The sequence below is a fragment of the Oryza glaberrima genome, chromosome 8 (genome assembly GCF_000147395.1).
Source record: "Oryza glaberrima chromosome 8, OglaRS2, whole genome shotgun sequence".
In the NCBI taxonomy this organism is placed as follows: Eukaryota; Viridiplantae; Streptophyta; class Magnoliopsida; order Poales; family Poaceae; genus Oryza; species Oryza glaberrima.
The window spans coordinates 19,368,303-19,380,585 of record NC_068333.1 but is presented as its reverse complement, the minus strand read 5'-3'; the positions used below and the strand labels follow the sequence as shown (position 1 = coordinate 19,380,585).

The 12,283-nt window shown below is 50.9% G+C and overlaps 2 protein-coding genes across 2 annotated transcripts; one reads left to right on the top strand and one right to left on the bottom strand.

Moving 5' to 3' along the window:
• Positions 1-681: 681 nt before the first annotated feature.
• Positions 682-3,052, top strand: LOC127782541 (putative pectinesterase/pectinesterase inhibitor 45). The gene is made up of 3 exons (XM_052309799.1): positions 682-1,893; positions 1,989-2,149; positions 2,245-3,052. The coding sequence occupies exons 1-3, from the start codon at positions 842-844 to the stop codon at positions 2,943-2,945; spliced, it is 1,914 nt and encodes a 637-aa protein (XP_052165759.1). The 5' UTR covers positions 682-841; the 3' UTR covers positions 2,946-3,052.
• Positions 3,053-3,151: 99 nt separating this feature from the next.
• On the bottom strand, positions 3,152-6,752 carry LOC127782542 (pectinesterase/pectinesterase inhibitor PPE8B-like). The gene is made up of 2 exons (XM_052309801.1): positions 5,649-6,752; positions 3,152-4,076 (listed from the first exon to the last, which is right to left on the bottom strand). Exons 1-2 carry the CDS (start codon positions 6,592-6,594, stop codon positions 3,340-3,342), a joined length of 1,683 nt encoding a protein of 560 aa, XP_052165761.1. The 5' UTR covers positions 6,595-6,752; the 3' UTR covers positions 3,152-3,339.
• Between the last annotated feature and the right edge of the window lie 5,531 nt (positions 6,753-12,283).

The window sequence follows — 12,283 nt, the reverse complement described above, 5'->3', positions numbered from 1 at the left end:
CAAACCATGCTTGTTCAACGTGGTTGAACAAAAAAAAGGAAGACTACAGTCTACAAATCTACAATGTCCTCCTCAACGACAGGCCTGGAATCCGTGAAAAGCCGAAAGGTGGGAGAGAAAGCGCACACGCCAACACATCTCGTCTCCAACAAGGCAACAACAGATAAGCCGTAAACGAACCACCAGGCCCAACGAGGAAACAAAGTTGACACACACCACGGGCTCAACGGCCCATTACAACTTGAAACGGTCCACTTCGCCGGAATCAAACTGCTCAGTGCTCACGTACGGCTGTGTTCGGAGGTGGGTGTTGGGAACCCATCTCCTATGCACGGAAAACGGAGCAGTCCATTAGCACATGATTAATTAAGTGTTAGTTTTTATTCAAAAATGGATCAATATGATTTTTTTAAAATAACTTTTATATAGAAACTTTTTGTAAAAACGCACCATTTAACAGTATGAAAAACGTACGCGGGAAAAACAAGAGGGGAGTGTTGGAACTTGCTCTTACAAACACACCCTACTAGTCACGTTGTTTTTGCTGGGAATGAAGCGAGAAATCGGCAGCCGCGTCAGGAGCTCCCGCGCGGGCGTTGCTGCCGTTGCATGACAAGGAAACGAGAACGAACCAGCTCCCAAATTTAACCTGACTCCCTAAAATCTCTCTCCACCCTTGAATCCTCTGAATAAACAAGCTCTTCTCCCCCCTCACTCTCTCGCTCTCGCTCGATCCTCTCTCTCTCTGCCTTTGCCGATCGTGGTAAGGGCAGAGGGAGGGAGAGAGCGGCGGCGGCGACGCCGAAAACATTCTTCAGGCAGGGCGAGAAGGTCGTCGGCCATGTCGACGACCTTCTCGGACTTCGATCCGATCACTGAGCGCCGCCATGTCGAGAGGCAGAGGCAAGAGCGCAGGCGCGTCATGGTTGCAGCCGGCGCCGCGTCGGTCATTCTTATCATCATCGTCATGGGCGGCGCGGCCGTCGCCTACAACGCGAGCTTCGGTGATGGTGGCTCCTCTTCCTCCTCCGGTTCAGCGTCAGGTGGCGGCGCGCAGCCCAGCCTGCACGGCGTGTCCAAGATCATCAAGGCGATGTGCGCGCAGACGGACTACAAGGATGCCTGCGAGAAGAGCCTCGCCAAGGCCGCCGCGAACATCAGCGCGTCGTCGTCGTCGTCGCCCAAGGACGTCGTGCGCGTCTCCGTGGCCGTGATCGGCGACGCCATCGAGAAGGCGTTCGACAAGTCGAGCGCGATCGTCAGCGACGACCCGCGGGTCAAGGCCGCCGTCGCGGATTGCAAGGAGATCTACGAGAACGCGAAGGACGACCTCGACCGCACGCTCGCAGGCATCGACGCCGGCGGCGTGGACGGGCTCACCAAGGGCGGGTACCAGCTCCGCGTGTGGCTGAGCGCGGTGATCGCGCACCAGGAGACGTGCATCGACGGCTTCCCCGACGGCGACCTCAAGGACAAGATGAGGGACGCCATGGAGTCCGGCAAGGAGCTGACGAGCAACGCGCTGGCCCTCATCGGGAAGGCGTCCTCGTTCCTCGCCGCGCTCCACCTCCCAGCGTCTTCGGCGGCCAGCCACCGGCGGCTTCTCAGCTTCGCCTTCGATGAGGACGTCACAAAGCAGCCCGAAGTGAGCCGTTCGTCCGGGAACAGCCTCCGGCGACTTCTCAGCTTCGCCTTCGACGAGAACGCCCCAAAGCAGCCCAAAGGGAACGACGACGACGTCCTGGTCTGGGTGAACCGGCAGGAGAGGAGGTTGCTCAAGGCCAAGTTCCAGAACAAGCTCAAGCCCCACGTCGTCGTGGCCAAGGACGGCAGCGGCAAGTTCAAGACCATCAACGACGCGCTCGCCGCCATGCCCAAGAAGTACACCGGAAGGTGAATGCGCCTGCACGATCGACCTGAATGTTCAACATCTCTCATCAATTCTAGTACTACTAACCAAAGCTTTGGGCATGAATCGTGTTCTTCAGGTACGTAATCTACGTGAAGGAAGGGGTGTACGAGGAGTACGTGACGATCACCAAGAAGATGGCGAACGTGACCATGTACGGCGACGGCTCCAAGAAGACCATCATCACCGGCAACCGGAACTTCGTCGACGGCCTCACCACCTACAAGACGGCGACCTTCAGTAAGAGTCACCAGCACACGCATTGCACGCTAGCTTCTCCATCAATTTACATGGCCTGCACAGGCTGACGCGTGCACGCGCGTGCATGTACGTAGACGCGCAGGGCGACGGGTTCATGGGCGTCGCGCTGGGTTTCCGGAACACGGCCGGCGCGGCGAAGCACCAGGCGGTGGCGCTGCTGGTGCAGTCGGACAAGTCCATCTTCCTCAACTGCCGCATGGAGGGGCACCAGGACACGCTCTACGCGCACTCCAAGGCGCAGTTCTACCGCAACTGCGTCATCTCCGGCACCGTTGACTTCATCTTCGGCGACGCCGCGGCGGTGTTCCAGAACTGCGTCCTCGTGCTCCGCCGCCCGCTCGACAACCAGCAGAACATCGCCACGGCGCAGGGCCGCGCCGACCGCCGCGAGGCCACCGGCTTCGTGCTCCAGCACTGCCGCTTCGCCGCCGAGTCGGCGCTCGGCGACGCCTCCCGCCCCGCCGTCCGCAGCTACCTCGCACGCCCGTGGCGCGAGTACTCGCGCACGCTCATCATGAACTCCGACATCCCCGCCTTCGTCGACAAGGCCGGCTACCTCCCGTGGAGCGGCGACTTCGGGCTCAAGACGCTCTGGTACGCGGAGTACGGGAACAAGGGCGCCGGCGCCGCCACCGCCGGCCGCGTCAGCTGGCCGGGGTACAAGAAGGTGATCAGCAAGAAGGAGGCCACCAAGTTCACCGTGCAGAACTTCTTGCACGCCGAGCCATGGATCAAGCCGACCGGCACGCCGGTGAAGTACGGTATGTGGGCGTGAAAAATATTTGTGCAGACACCCGGGCACCTGCATGCGTGCGCCATGTACATATGCTTTCGAGAGGAGACGGTCCAATGTGAATATCTGATACCTGCCTGTTCCATGTACATTCTGTGTGATTTTTACTTGTGCGCCGTGCATGCATTTCAACCATTCGTTGTGCCAAAAACAGAGCACCACCACCAGAGAAGCATGGAACAAAAGCAAAAGGCAAACTTGTTCCATTAACCACCAATTAAACAGCTAAATAGCTCCCAGAATGCCATAATTCCTAAAGATTTTATACACCAGATCCTTAATTAAACCTCCCTCCAACGTAGTGTAAAGTGTAGTATGATCATGTGCTGTACTACTGTCGCACACAAGAAGCACGTACTCGATGGTGAATTGGTGATCAAGACGTGAGGCCGGCGGTGTACTTGACGCCGGTTGGCGGCAGCCACATGTTGCCCTCGATGAACTGAGCGACGGTGAAGTTGCCGGCCTGGGCGGGGCTCGTCATGACGTGGAACCCCGGCCACTTGACCCTGCCGCCGACGCCGGCGCCGGGCCCGGTGTTCATGTACTCGCCGTAGTAGAGCGTGTCGAGCGCGAACTGGCCGTCCCACGCGAGCCACCCCTCGGGGCGCACCACGGCGCCGATGTACGACTGCATGAACACCACCCTGGAGTACTGCTTCCACGGCCGGCCGAGGTACGTCTGCGTCGCCGCCGCCGCCGCCGCGGCGGAGCTCTGGTTGCCGCCGCCGGCGAGCGCGCGCTGGAGGTCGTCGTCGGCGGTGACGTTGCAGAACTGGAAGGCGAAGCCGGTGGTCATGTTGCCGTCGAGGCGGCCCTGCGCGGTGACGGAGTTCTTCTGGTCGGGGAGCGGGAGGCGCGCGGCGAGGGTGCAGTTCTGGAACACGGCGGCGGCGTTGCCGAAGACGAAGTCGACGGTGCCGGAGACGCGGCAGTCGCGGTAGAACTGGCGGAGCGAGTGCGCGTACAGCGTGTCCTGGTAGCCCTCGAAGCCGCAGCGGTAGAAGACGGAGAGGTCGGAGTCGCACCGGAGCGCCACCGCCTGGTGCTTCGACGGCCCCGCCGTGTTCTCGAACGTCACGTCCCGCGCCATGAACCCCTTCCCGTTCACAGCTGCAGAGGAGGTGGATGCAATCATGCAATGTCAGGCACTACTAGTAATTAACAGTCTGACATCATTAATTACTGCTGTTAAAAATGCAATCAAATGATTGAATCGAGTGAATGGTCAGAGGGATAGATGACTTCATGCATGTGATTTGCAACTGTTGCTTGAGTACATGCCGTGCAGGAGAGTGTGAGACAGGGAGGTGAGGTCTCGTGACTTGTTTAGGAAAACACAAGGGCCCGCAGATCATACCGCTACTTTAGTTGAAACTACAAGACTTTGTTAACAACCTCGTAAATGAGGGTGCAGGTGGCTGATGGAACCACGAGTTGGATCATTGTTTTGGCACACAAGTTGCGGACAAGCAGCGAAACAACGCGGTTTCATATATGGCACCCGGATATGACGAGATAAAAAAGATTAGCAGCATACTATGCAGCAGCTTTGAGACCAGAGCCGAAGATCATCTGCGTCAGTGATCTCTGTCCACTCCTACCTTTAGCTACAGTACTAATGGATGCATTTGGCTTGATAGTAGGTTAGGTTCCCTCACTTGTCAGTTGTCAGGACACGATATTTTTGTTTCCTGGCGGCACCAGCACCAACATTACTGTACCACTAATCCACTATACTTAGGGTCGTCGTTGCAAAGGGAAACTATTAAACGAAATCCCACACCGTGCACGGTGCACCACATGCACGAATTTTGTGGACCGGACCAGATGAAAAATGCACCGCAGCATGTGGCAAGTGGCATTGACATGTAGTAGTAAAAACAAAGAGGACTTTGTAGTTTGGGACAGCCGGCCCGGCGGCCCAGGCAGATCGCCGCTGGCTCAGCTCAGCTAGTTCATTGAATTCGTTGCTGGTGCACGGCAACCACTGGGGAGTTGCGTTAATGCAGCATGTGTGTATTTAAGGCTGGGAAGGTGGTAAACCGGTCGGACTTGAATGTACTTACGCGTCTAAGATGAAAGGAACAGTACCCCTTCTTCAGTTCTACTACTACTTCTCGGAGGCTTCCGAGTTCCGTCTACCATAGCAAGTCTGGTACATCCAAACATGAAACATGTTGGCATGTTGCTAGCTTGTCCATGTTTAATGCCATGTGCTCTGCTGCCCTTGGGGTTTTGGGTACGGTGTACTCCTATGTATCTCGCCCAGCAGAGCAAGATACGGACTGGACCCTACGTTGTCACGGCCCCACGGACCACAGTTCCAATGATGGTATATTGACCATCTTACGTAAGTACGCCCAGTGACACGACCGTCTCGTCGTGGTTCTGATGATGAGCTAATCCTAGGCATGAATCTTAGCTTGTCCAAGCCTCACGCATACAGGTACAACGCGAGGTGCAATGCAGCTACTAAAACTAGCATGCATGGCATTGACCCATGCACTTGAGAGCTCGTTGACCACATGATCTATACTCCTATAATAAGCACGCGACGACATTAGGATCGATCAAACCGTTTAAGTTTAATTAACCTAACTAATTAGCATACGTAATGAACTTCTAGTTCATGATCGAACTGGATGTTGGTGTAAGCTAGTTTGGAGGTGTGGATGCACTCACCGACGGTGGCGCTGCGGAAGGTGGTGTAGCCGTCGACGTAGTTCCGGTGGCCGGAGATGACGGTCACGCCCATGCCGTCGCCGACCAGCATCAGGTTCCACTTCTTCTTCTTGATGTCCACCGTCTCCTTGTACACGCCCTTCTTCACGTAGATCACGTACCGGCTCGCGCTCTCCGTCGGCGCCGCGTCCACGGCCGCGCTCACCGTCGTGTAGTTGCCGCTCCCGTCCTTGGCGACCACGGCGTCCACCGGCATGCCACCGGGGCCCACCGGCATCTGCAGCAGCCGGCGTTCCCGGGCTCCCAGCCAGTGCGGGGCGCCGCCGCCCTCGGCGAGGCCGCGGCGGGACGACGACCACGCGATCGAGGCCTCGCCGGCGGCCACCTGGCCGAGGCCGTCGGTGAGGAGCGACGTGACGGTCTGGAGGGCGGTGCCGACGAGCGAGCCGAGCACGGAGCCGGTGTCGTCGAGGCCCTCCTTGCAGGTGTCCTGGTTGCCCAGCGCGCCGCCCAGCCACGACCGGAGGTCGGAGCGAGCGTCACCGGTGCCGACGTGGGACGACGTGGCGGCGCCGGCGTTGGTGGGCTGGTAGGACGACGACGACGTGGTGGACATCGACCAGGACAGCTCGTCGGAGGACAGGTCGAGCAGGTCGAGGCAGTCGGCGATGGCGGAGGAGAGGCGGAGGTCGCCGCCACCGAGGATGCCGCCGATGGGGAACGACGAGATGATGGACGCGACGTTCTTGATCGCGTCCAGCGTCTCGCGCAGCGTGGAGACGAGCACCGGCGAAATGCCGGTCACCCCCTTCGCCGCCGTCGGAGGCGCGGCCGCCTTCCGCGGCGGCGATGGCGGGGCCATGGGATGCGCATTGGCGAGGAGGAAGACGGTCAGGGAGAGGAGGAGGATGAGCTGGGGTATCGAGCTCGAACACGTCGACGCCATGGCTTGCACAGTTGCACTTGCTAGCTTAGCTAGTGACAAAGTGTAGCTGTGTGCTTTGCTTTGGGCCGTGGACTGAAGGGTTTATATACAGAGAAGTTGATCGGTTTCACATGACACTCTTTTTGAACTCATGCACTGACAGTCATAATCAGGTTCGGGGAAAATTCTGAGGGGGGCCGACACCTTTTTGAATAACACATTTGTATTTTGAATGGCTTTTCAAATTTGATAAAATTCAAATAGTACCGGAACTTTTGGCCTGTAAAAAGAGTGTCTCAGGAGGGTCAGGGACATAGAGAGATCTCAGGGAGACTCTGATCTTTGGATGTGATAGAAGAAAGTGATGCGTGATGGCCTCTGCTTCTGTGGTGTCTATGGTAGGTACTGTGGAGTAAGTTGGTAACCACAGTTTGGTGCGTCTCGCTGCTAGATGGGTCAGGCAAGGTCAAGAGTTTGGACAGGAATGAAACTCACAACTCACAAAACATCTGCTTTTTCACGTGAGGCCGGGCGTCGGTTGCTGGCACTGCAGCTCCGTCCAGTTTGGGACAAGGAAATGACCGGCACTATACACAGATCCATCCTAGCTTTTGCAAACAGCATACCAGTAGACCAGAACTAATCAGGACATATTCTTCGAGAATCTCTGCCGCAGCAGGCAGGCATCCTATTGTGTGCGCATCAGCTAACACAAAGGGGTGTTTTAGATCAGGGTGTAAAGTTTTAGCGTGTCATATCGGATATTATATAAGATGCCGCATGTGGTGTTTAGGCACTAATAAAAAACTAATTACATGATCCGTCAGTAAACAACGAGATGAATTTATTAAGCTTAATTAATCCATTATTAGTAAATATTTACTGTAGCACCACGTTGTCAAATCATAGAGCAATTAGACTTAAAAGATTTGTCTCACAAATTAGTCACAATCTGTGCAATTAGTTATTTTTTAAGTCTATATTTAATATTTCATGCATGTGTTCAAACGTTTGATGTGACATGGTGTAAAATTTTTGTGTGGGAACGCCAAAGTGTTCTTGTATACAAAAGGGTTGTGGCTGCCATGTGCTACGAGTCGATACTAACGCGTTTTTGCTCTTTCTGAACGTTCTCATGTTCGATCTTAGCCATGAAGCATCGACCGATCGAGCACCGGGCCAAGCCAGCGACGCCGACGCGGCTCGTTGGACGCATATGCAAATTATGCATACGTGATAGCTGCGTTCTTAGTGTAAAGCACGGGAAGCTCGCTGCTTTCTGTGGTACACGCGCCTCGTGCTCAGGATTCTCTCCGACGGTGGACATGGACCAACTGGAGATCGATGCTCCTGGCTCAGGCTCACCTCACAGTTTCAGAATGCAGCTCATTGTCTCCAAGATGTTTCATTGTTTCGTCAGTTATTTTCGTGTTTATATTGGCGTTAGTTGTTTTGGAATATTCGTCAGGTAACCAAACGAAGATATATCCACCAGTGCAATTAGCTACTTCAACTTTGCATGGAACACACATACGCTGATCCACTCACATGAGTGTGAATTGACCAAATTAAACATCAGTAATGCACGTCATTGTTCGAGCTGGAGTAGATTGGATATAGTACAAGTTGTTCATGCCAGACCGACACTCACTCCCACAACCAAAACACTAAATGGATTAAATCTGCTTTTCCTGGTAGTCAAGGCAGTAATGGCAGCGGCATGGAATAATCGATTGAGGCCCATCGAAAGGTGTCCTTTATCCAAGTCAGGATCAGCAAGCCTGTGTGCCACCATGTGCTTCAAGTACTTATGCAAAAAGACTTTAAAGCGGAGAGCGCGCTATCAGAGTCTGTTTTCAGTAAAGCCCAGTTGCTTAGAGCATCCCCAGGAGCTCAGATCTTCCGAATACCCTTATAGATTATCATCCAAAAAAATTCATCATCCACATCCCTTCCAGCTCCAACAAATCATCCATATTACATCATCCTATATTTTAGTAATATCTTCCAACTAATCTTACATTTGTATTTTAAGGGATATATTTTGAACTGAGGGGCGGCGGGCGTGCAACTGAGGGGCGGCGGTGGCCAGGCGGGCGAGGTGCAGCGGCGGACGACGACCGGATAGGCGACTGGCAGTGAGGATGCACGCGGCGGCTGTGGAGGCGAGCAACTGGGCGGGCAAGGGCCGTGGATGGCCGGAGATGAGGCAGCCGCCGGCGGACGTGCGAGAGGCGGAGGACGCCTGTGGTGGCCGCGTGCATCGCGACAGCGCGGCGGAGGAGCAGCGGCACGGGTGGAGTCCCGATGGGGGCGGCACAGACGGCGGGGCCTCCTCTCCAGCGAACTCCAACGGCATACTCAGGGCTTATTTGGAATGGAGGAGAAACACAGGAAAAATGAAGGATTTTGGTTCCTATGGATTACTTTACTGTGGCATCATTCGGATCACAGGAAAACATTCGTAGGAAATACATAGGGAAAATTCCTGCGCTAGCCATACCACTGCAAGATCACAGGAAAAAAAAATCCACGCCGACCTCTTTTTTCTCTCCCTCCGCGTGGGAACGAGACAAATCATGCCATCAAGCAACTAAAGCATATTATTAGGTTGATTAATGTTGTTTAATTCACTAGTAGCATGTGATAATTTTGTAATAGTGCACCTATTTTCTTAAAGATTCCTATGTTTTTCCTTTACTCCATCCAAACACCTATTCACATGAAATTCCTATGTTTTCAAATCCTCTGTTTTACACTTGCATTCCTATCCTATTCCTACGTTTTTCCTGTTCCTATGTTTTTTCAATCCTGCATTTCGAATGAGCCCTCAGTATGTCCATCCTCTCCATTCCTCACGGTACAGTCTGGATGGTGCGTGAGTTCGTCAGAGGGAGGATAGCGTGAGAAGAGAGAAACACCAAATTTGGCATGGAGAGAGCTCGGTTTGGATGACATCTAAAGATGGTGTGTGTGATGGAGACTCTGGTGGACCTTGTTTTTTCACCTCCATACGCTAAATATAGGATGGATGGCCGGATGGAAGATCTGCTGGGCATGTTCTTAGTGCCGGCAGAATCCTTTTTCGAACCTTTTTAATTTTAATTTTAAAAACAAACCATTCCAAAACTCATTTCTAAAATCTGAATTTTTAGCACGCACAACTCGCTTAGCGTGACAAAATAACATTGACACACCACCCGCAACGGGTATGTCAGTTTTATCCTAATACATCAGCTACAATGATGTAATAAGACCACTACCATGCCAACTAGAAACAACGTGATTAATATTGCCACACTAGTTAGACCGGCGTGACAATATTGTTTTGACATGACTAAAAGCTTCAAAATTTTATTTAAGTTTTTAAAAAGTTTATTTTGAAATTTAAATAAAAAATTTCGTGCTAGCACACCCCTCGCCGAGTCGCATGACACATTAATGATGGAAGTATACACACATTTTGGCGCGATTAAAGCCTAAATTTATTCTAATTGAAAACCCATTTGTTTGGGCCGATCTACTTGTGATTTATTGCACTCACCAAACCTATCAAGAGGTTAAAAAAAGCTAAAGTTATGAAAAGTAACTATATTCGTTTCATATTATAAATCGTTTTGATTTTTTTCAAAGCCAAATTTCTTCAAGTTTAGAACCAAATTTAGAGGAAAATATAATAATATTTTCAACGTAACAAAGAGACTATTAAAATATATTCGGTATTAGATTTAATAACATAAAATTGATATTGTAAATGGTACTATATTTTTTTAAAATTTGATTAAACTTTTAAGAACTTTGATTTAAAAAAGGTTAAAAATCTATTATAATATGAAACAGATCTGGCACGTCATGGAGTATGTACGTGTACGGTGCACTGCAGCTTACCACCGACACGTGCGTACAGGCACAGCCGCACAGGCCCCTCGCGGTAGACAGCGATAAACACGCGACGCATATGGTTCGACGCCGACGCGACAGTTTGCATCTCTGCGGCGCACAGTGGCTCGTCCCCCGTGTCCGTCTAGCTCGTCTGGGCCGACGTCGCGATCGGAAGGGCGAGGAGAGAAGCACCGAAAAATCACGCGCCCGCGCATGTGCGCGTCGTGCATGTGATGTGTTGGGTGAGCCAATTAAAAGCTCCCCCCACCCAACTGTAACGGTAAGAGTAAGGATAATAGTGGGCTATAAGCAAGTTATATACTTACGTGGAAAAGAGAGATAAACAAAAGTGTAGAGTGTTGGCTCTCATACAAGAACTAATTGTACACAAACTCTAAGAAATATGCATTAAATTCATGGTGAGAGAAAGAGAGAGGATGAAGAAAATAAAGATAAACTTATAGTCAATCTACTATACATGTTAGTTTTAACATTGACTAATAATAAGTAGTGAGCTCTACTATTAAACTTGCTCTAAACTGCACAGGCGAGCGTGGCCGCCGACTCGTACTAGTGATTCCATTCGTCCACACGGTGCATGATATGTGCAGCTGACGAGCGGGCCAAGCCGCTCGATCATCTACCGCTCGCCGCGTGAAATAAATCCTGACCATTAATGCCATGTTCGGTCGCGCGCACCGCAGCCCAGCGTCGAGTTATCGAGTTGACCGAGCTAGGTTCGGATGCATGCATCGGTTGAGTATGCGCACCAACCAACTTCCTTTATGATTTAGGCCACGTTGGTCTGCTCGTCTAGGCCTTATTTAGTTGGTGAAATGAAAATTTTTAGGTGTTATATCGGACGTTTGATCGAATGTCGGAATGAGTTTTGGACACGAATGAAAAAACTAATTTCATAACTCGCCTGGAAACCGTAAGACGAATCTTTTGAGCCTAATTAATCCGTTATTAGCACATATATGTTATTGTAGCACTTATGACTAATCATAGACTAATTAGGCTCAAGAGATTCGTCTCGCGATTTACATGTAAACTGTACAATTAATTTTTCTTTTTATCTATACTAGAAAAAAATACCCATGCGTTGCAACGGGTCTTATTATCGTTATACGGTTTATTTAAGGTGAAATTTACCGTGGGAATTCGCTTGGATTTATTTTTTTTCTAGAAAATCATGAGCTGCAACCTGCAATTAGGAGCCCGATCATTTTAAGTTAGCATGTAATTTTTTTATTCAGATTTCTTATATGACTCCTTCTCTATTTTAAAAACGAATGAACTTAGAACCCAACTCAAATACGGATCTGTATTTCAAAAAACGAACAAATTTAAAAACCGACTCATACACGGATGACGTACCAAAGTACCGAAAAAACATCTTCAATTTTTATAATAGTAGAGATTTAATGCTTTATACATGTATCCAAAGATTCGATGTGATGTTTTTGGAAACTAAACAAGGCCTTAGTACTCAACGCAGCGAACGAATAAAAGATCAGGGTATTATTGGGCTCACACACACTGCCCAAACACATTGATTGTGTTTAGTTCCACGCTAAAATTAGAAGTTTGAAGAAATTAGAACGATGTGATGGAAAAGTTGGAAATTTGTGTGTAGGAACAGGTGTGTTTAGTTCACGTTAAAATTGGAACCTTGATTGAAATTGGAACGATGTGACGGAAAGTTGGAAGTTTGAGTGTAGAAAAGTTTTAATGTGATAGAAAAGTTGAAAGTTTGAAGAAAAAGTTAGGAACTGAACTAGGCCAAAGTTCGATATGACAAAAAAAAGTTAGAAGTTTGAAGTAA

What these genes read in the sequence shown, in the direction of transcription:
- LOC127782541 (XM_052309799.1), top strand. Translation starts at nt 842, where the DNA reads ATGTCGACGACCTTCTCGGACTTCGATCCGATCACTGAGCGCCGCCAT. An exon ending in CCCAAGAAGTACACCGGAAG is followed by an intron (nt 1,894 to 1,988) that starts GTGAATGCGCCT and finishes CGTGTTCTTCAG; the next exon opens with GTACGTAATCTACGTGAAGG. An exon ending in CTACAAGACGGCGACCTTCA is followed by an intron (nt 2,150 to 2,244) that starts GTAAGAGTCACC and finishes GCATGTACGTAG; the next exon opens with ACGCGCAGGGCGACGGGTTC.
- LOC127782542 (XM_052309801.1), bottom strand. Translation starts at nt 6,594, where the DNA reads ATGGCGTCGACGTGTTCGAGCTCGATACCCCAGCTCATCCTCCTCCTC. An exon ending in CTTCCGCAGCGCCACCGTCG is followed by an intron (nt 4,077 to 5,648) that starts GTGAGTGCATCC and finishes CCTCCTCTGCAG; the next exon opens with CTGTGAACGGGAAGGGGTTC.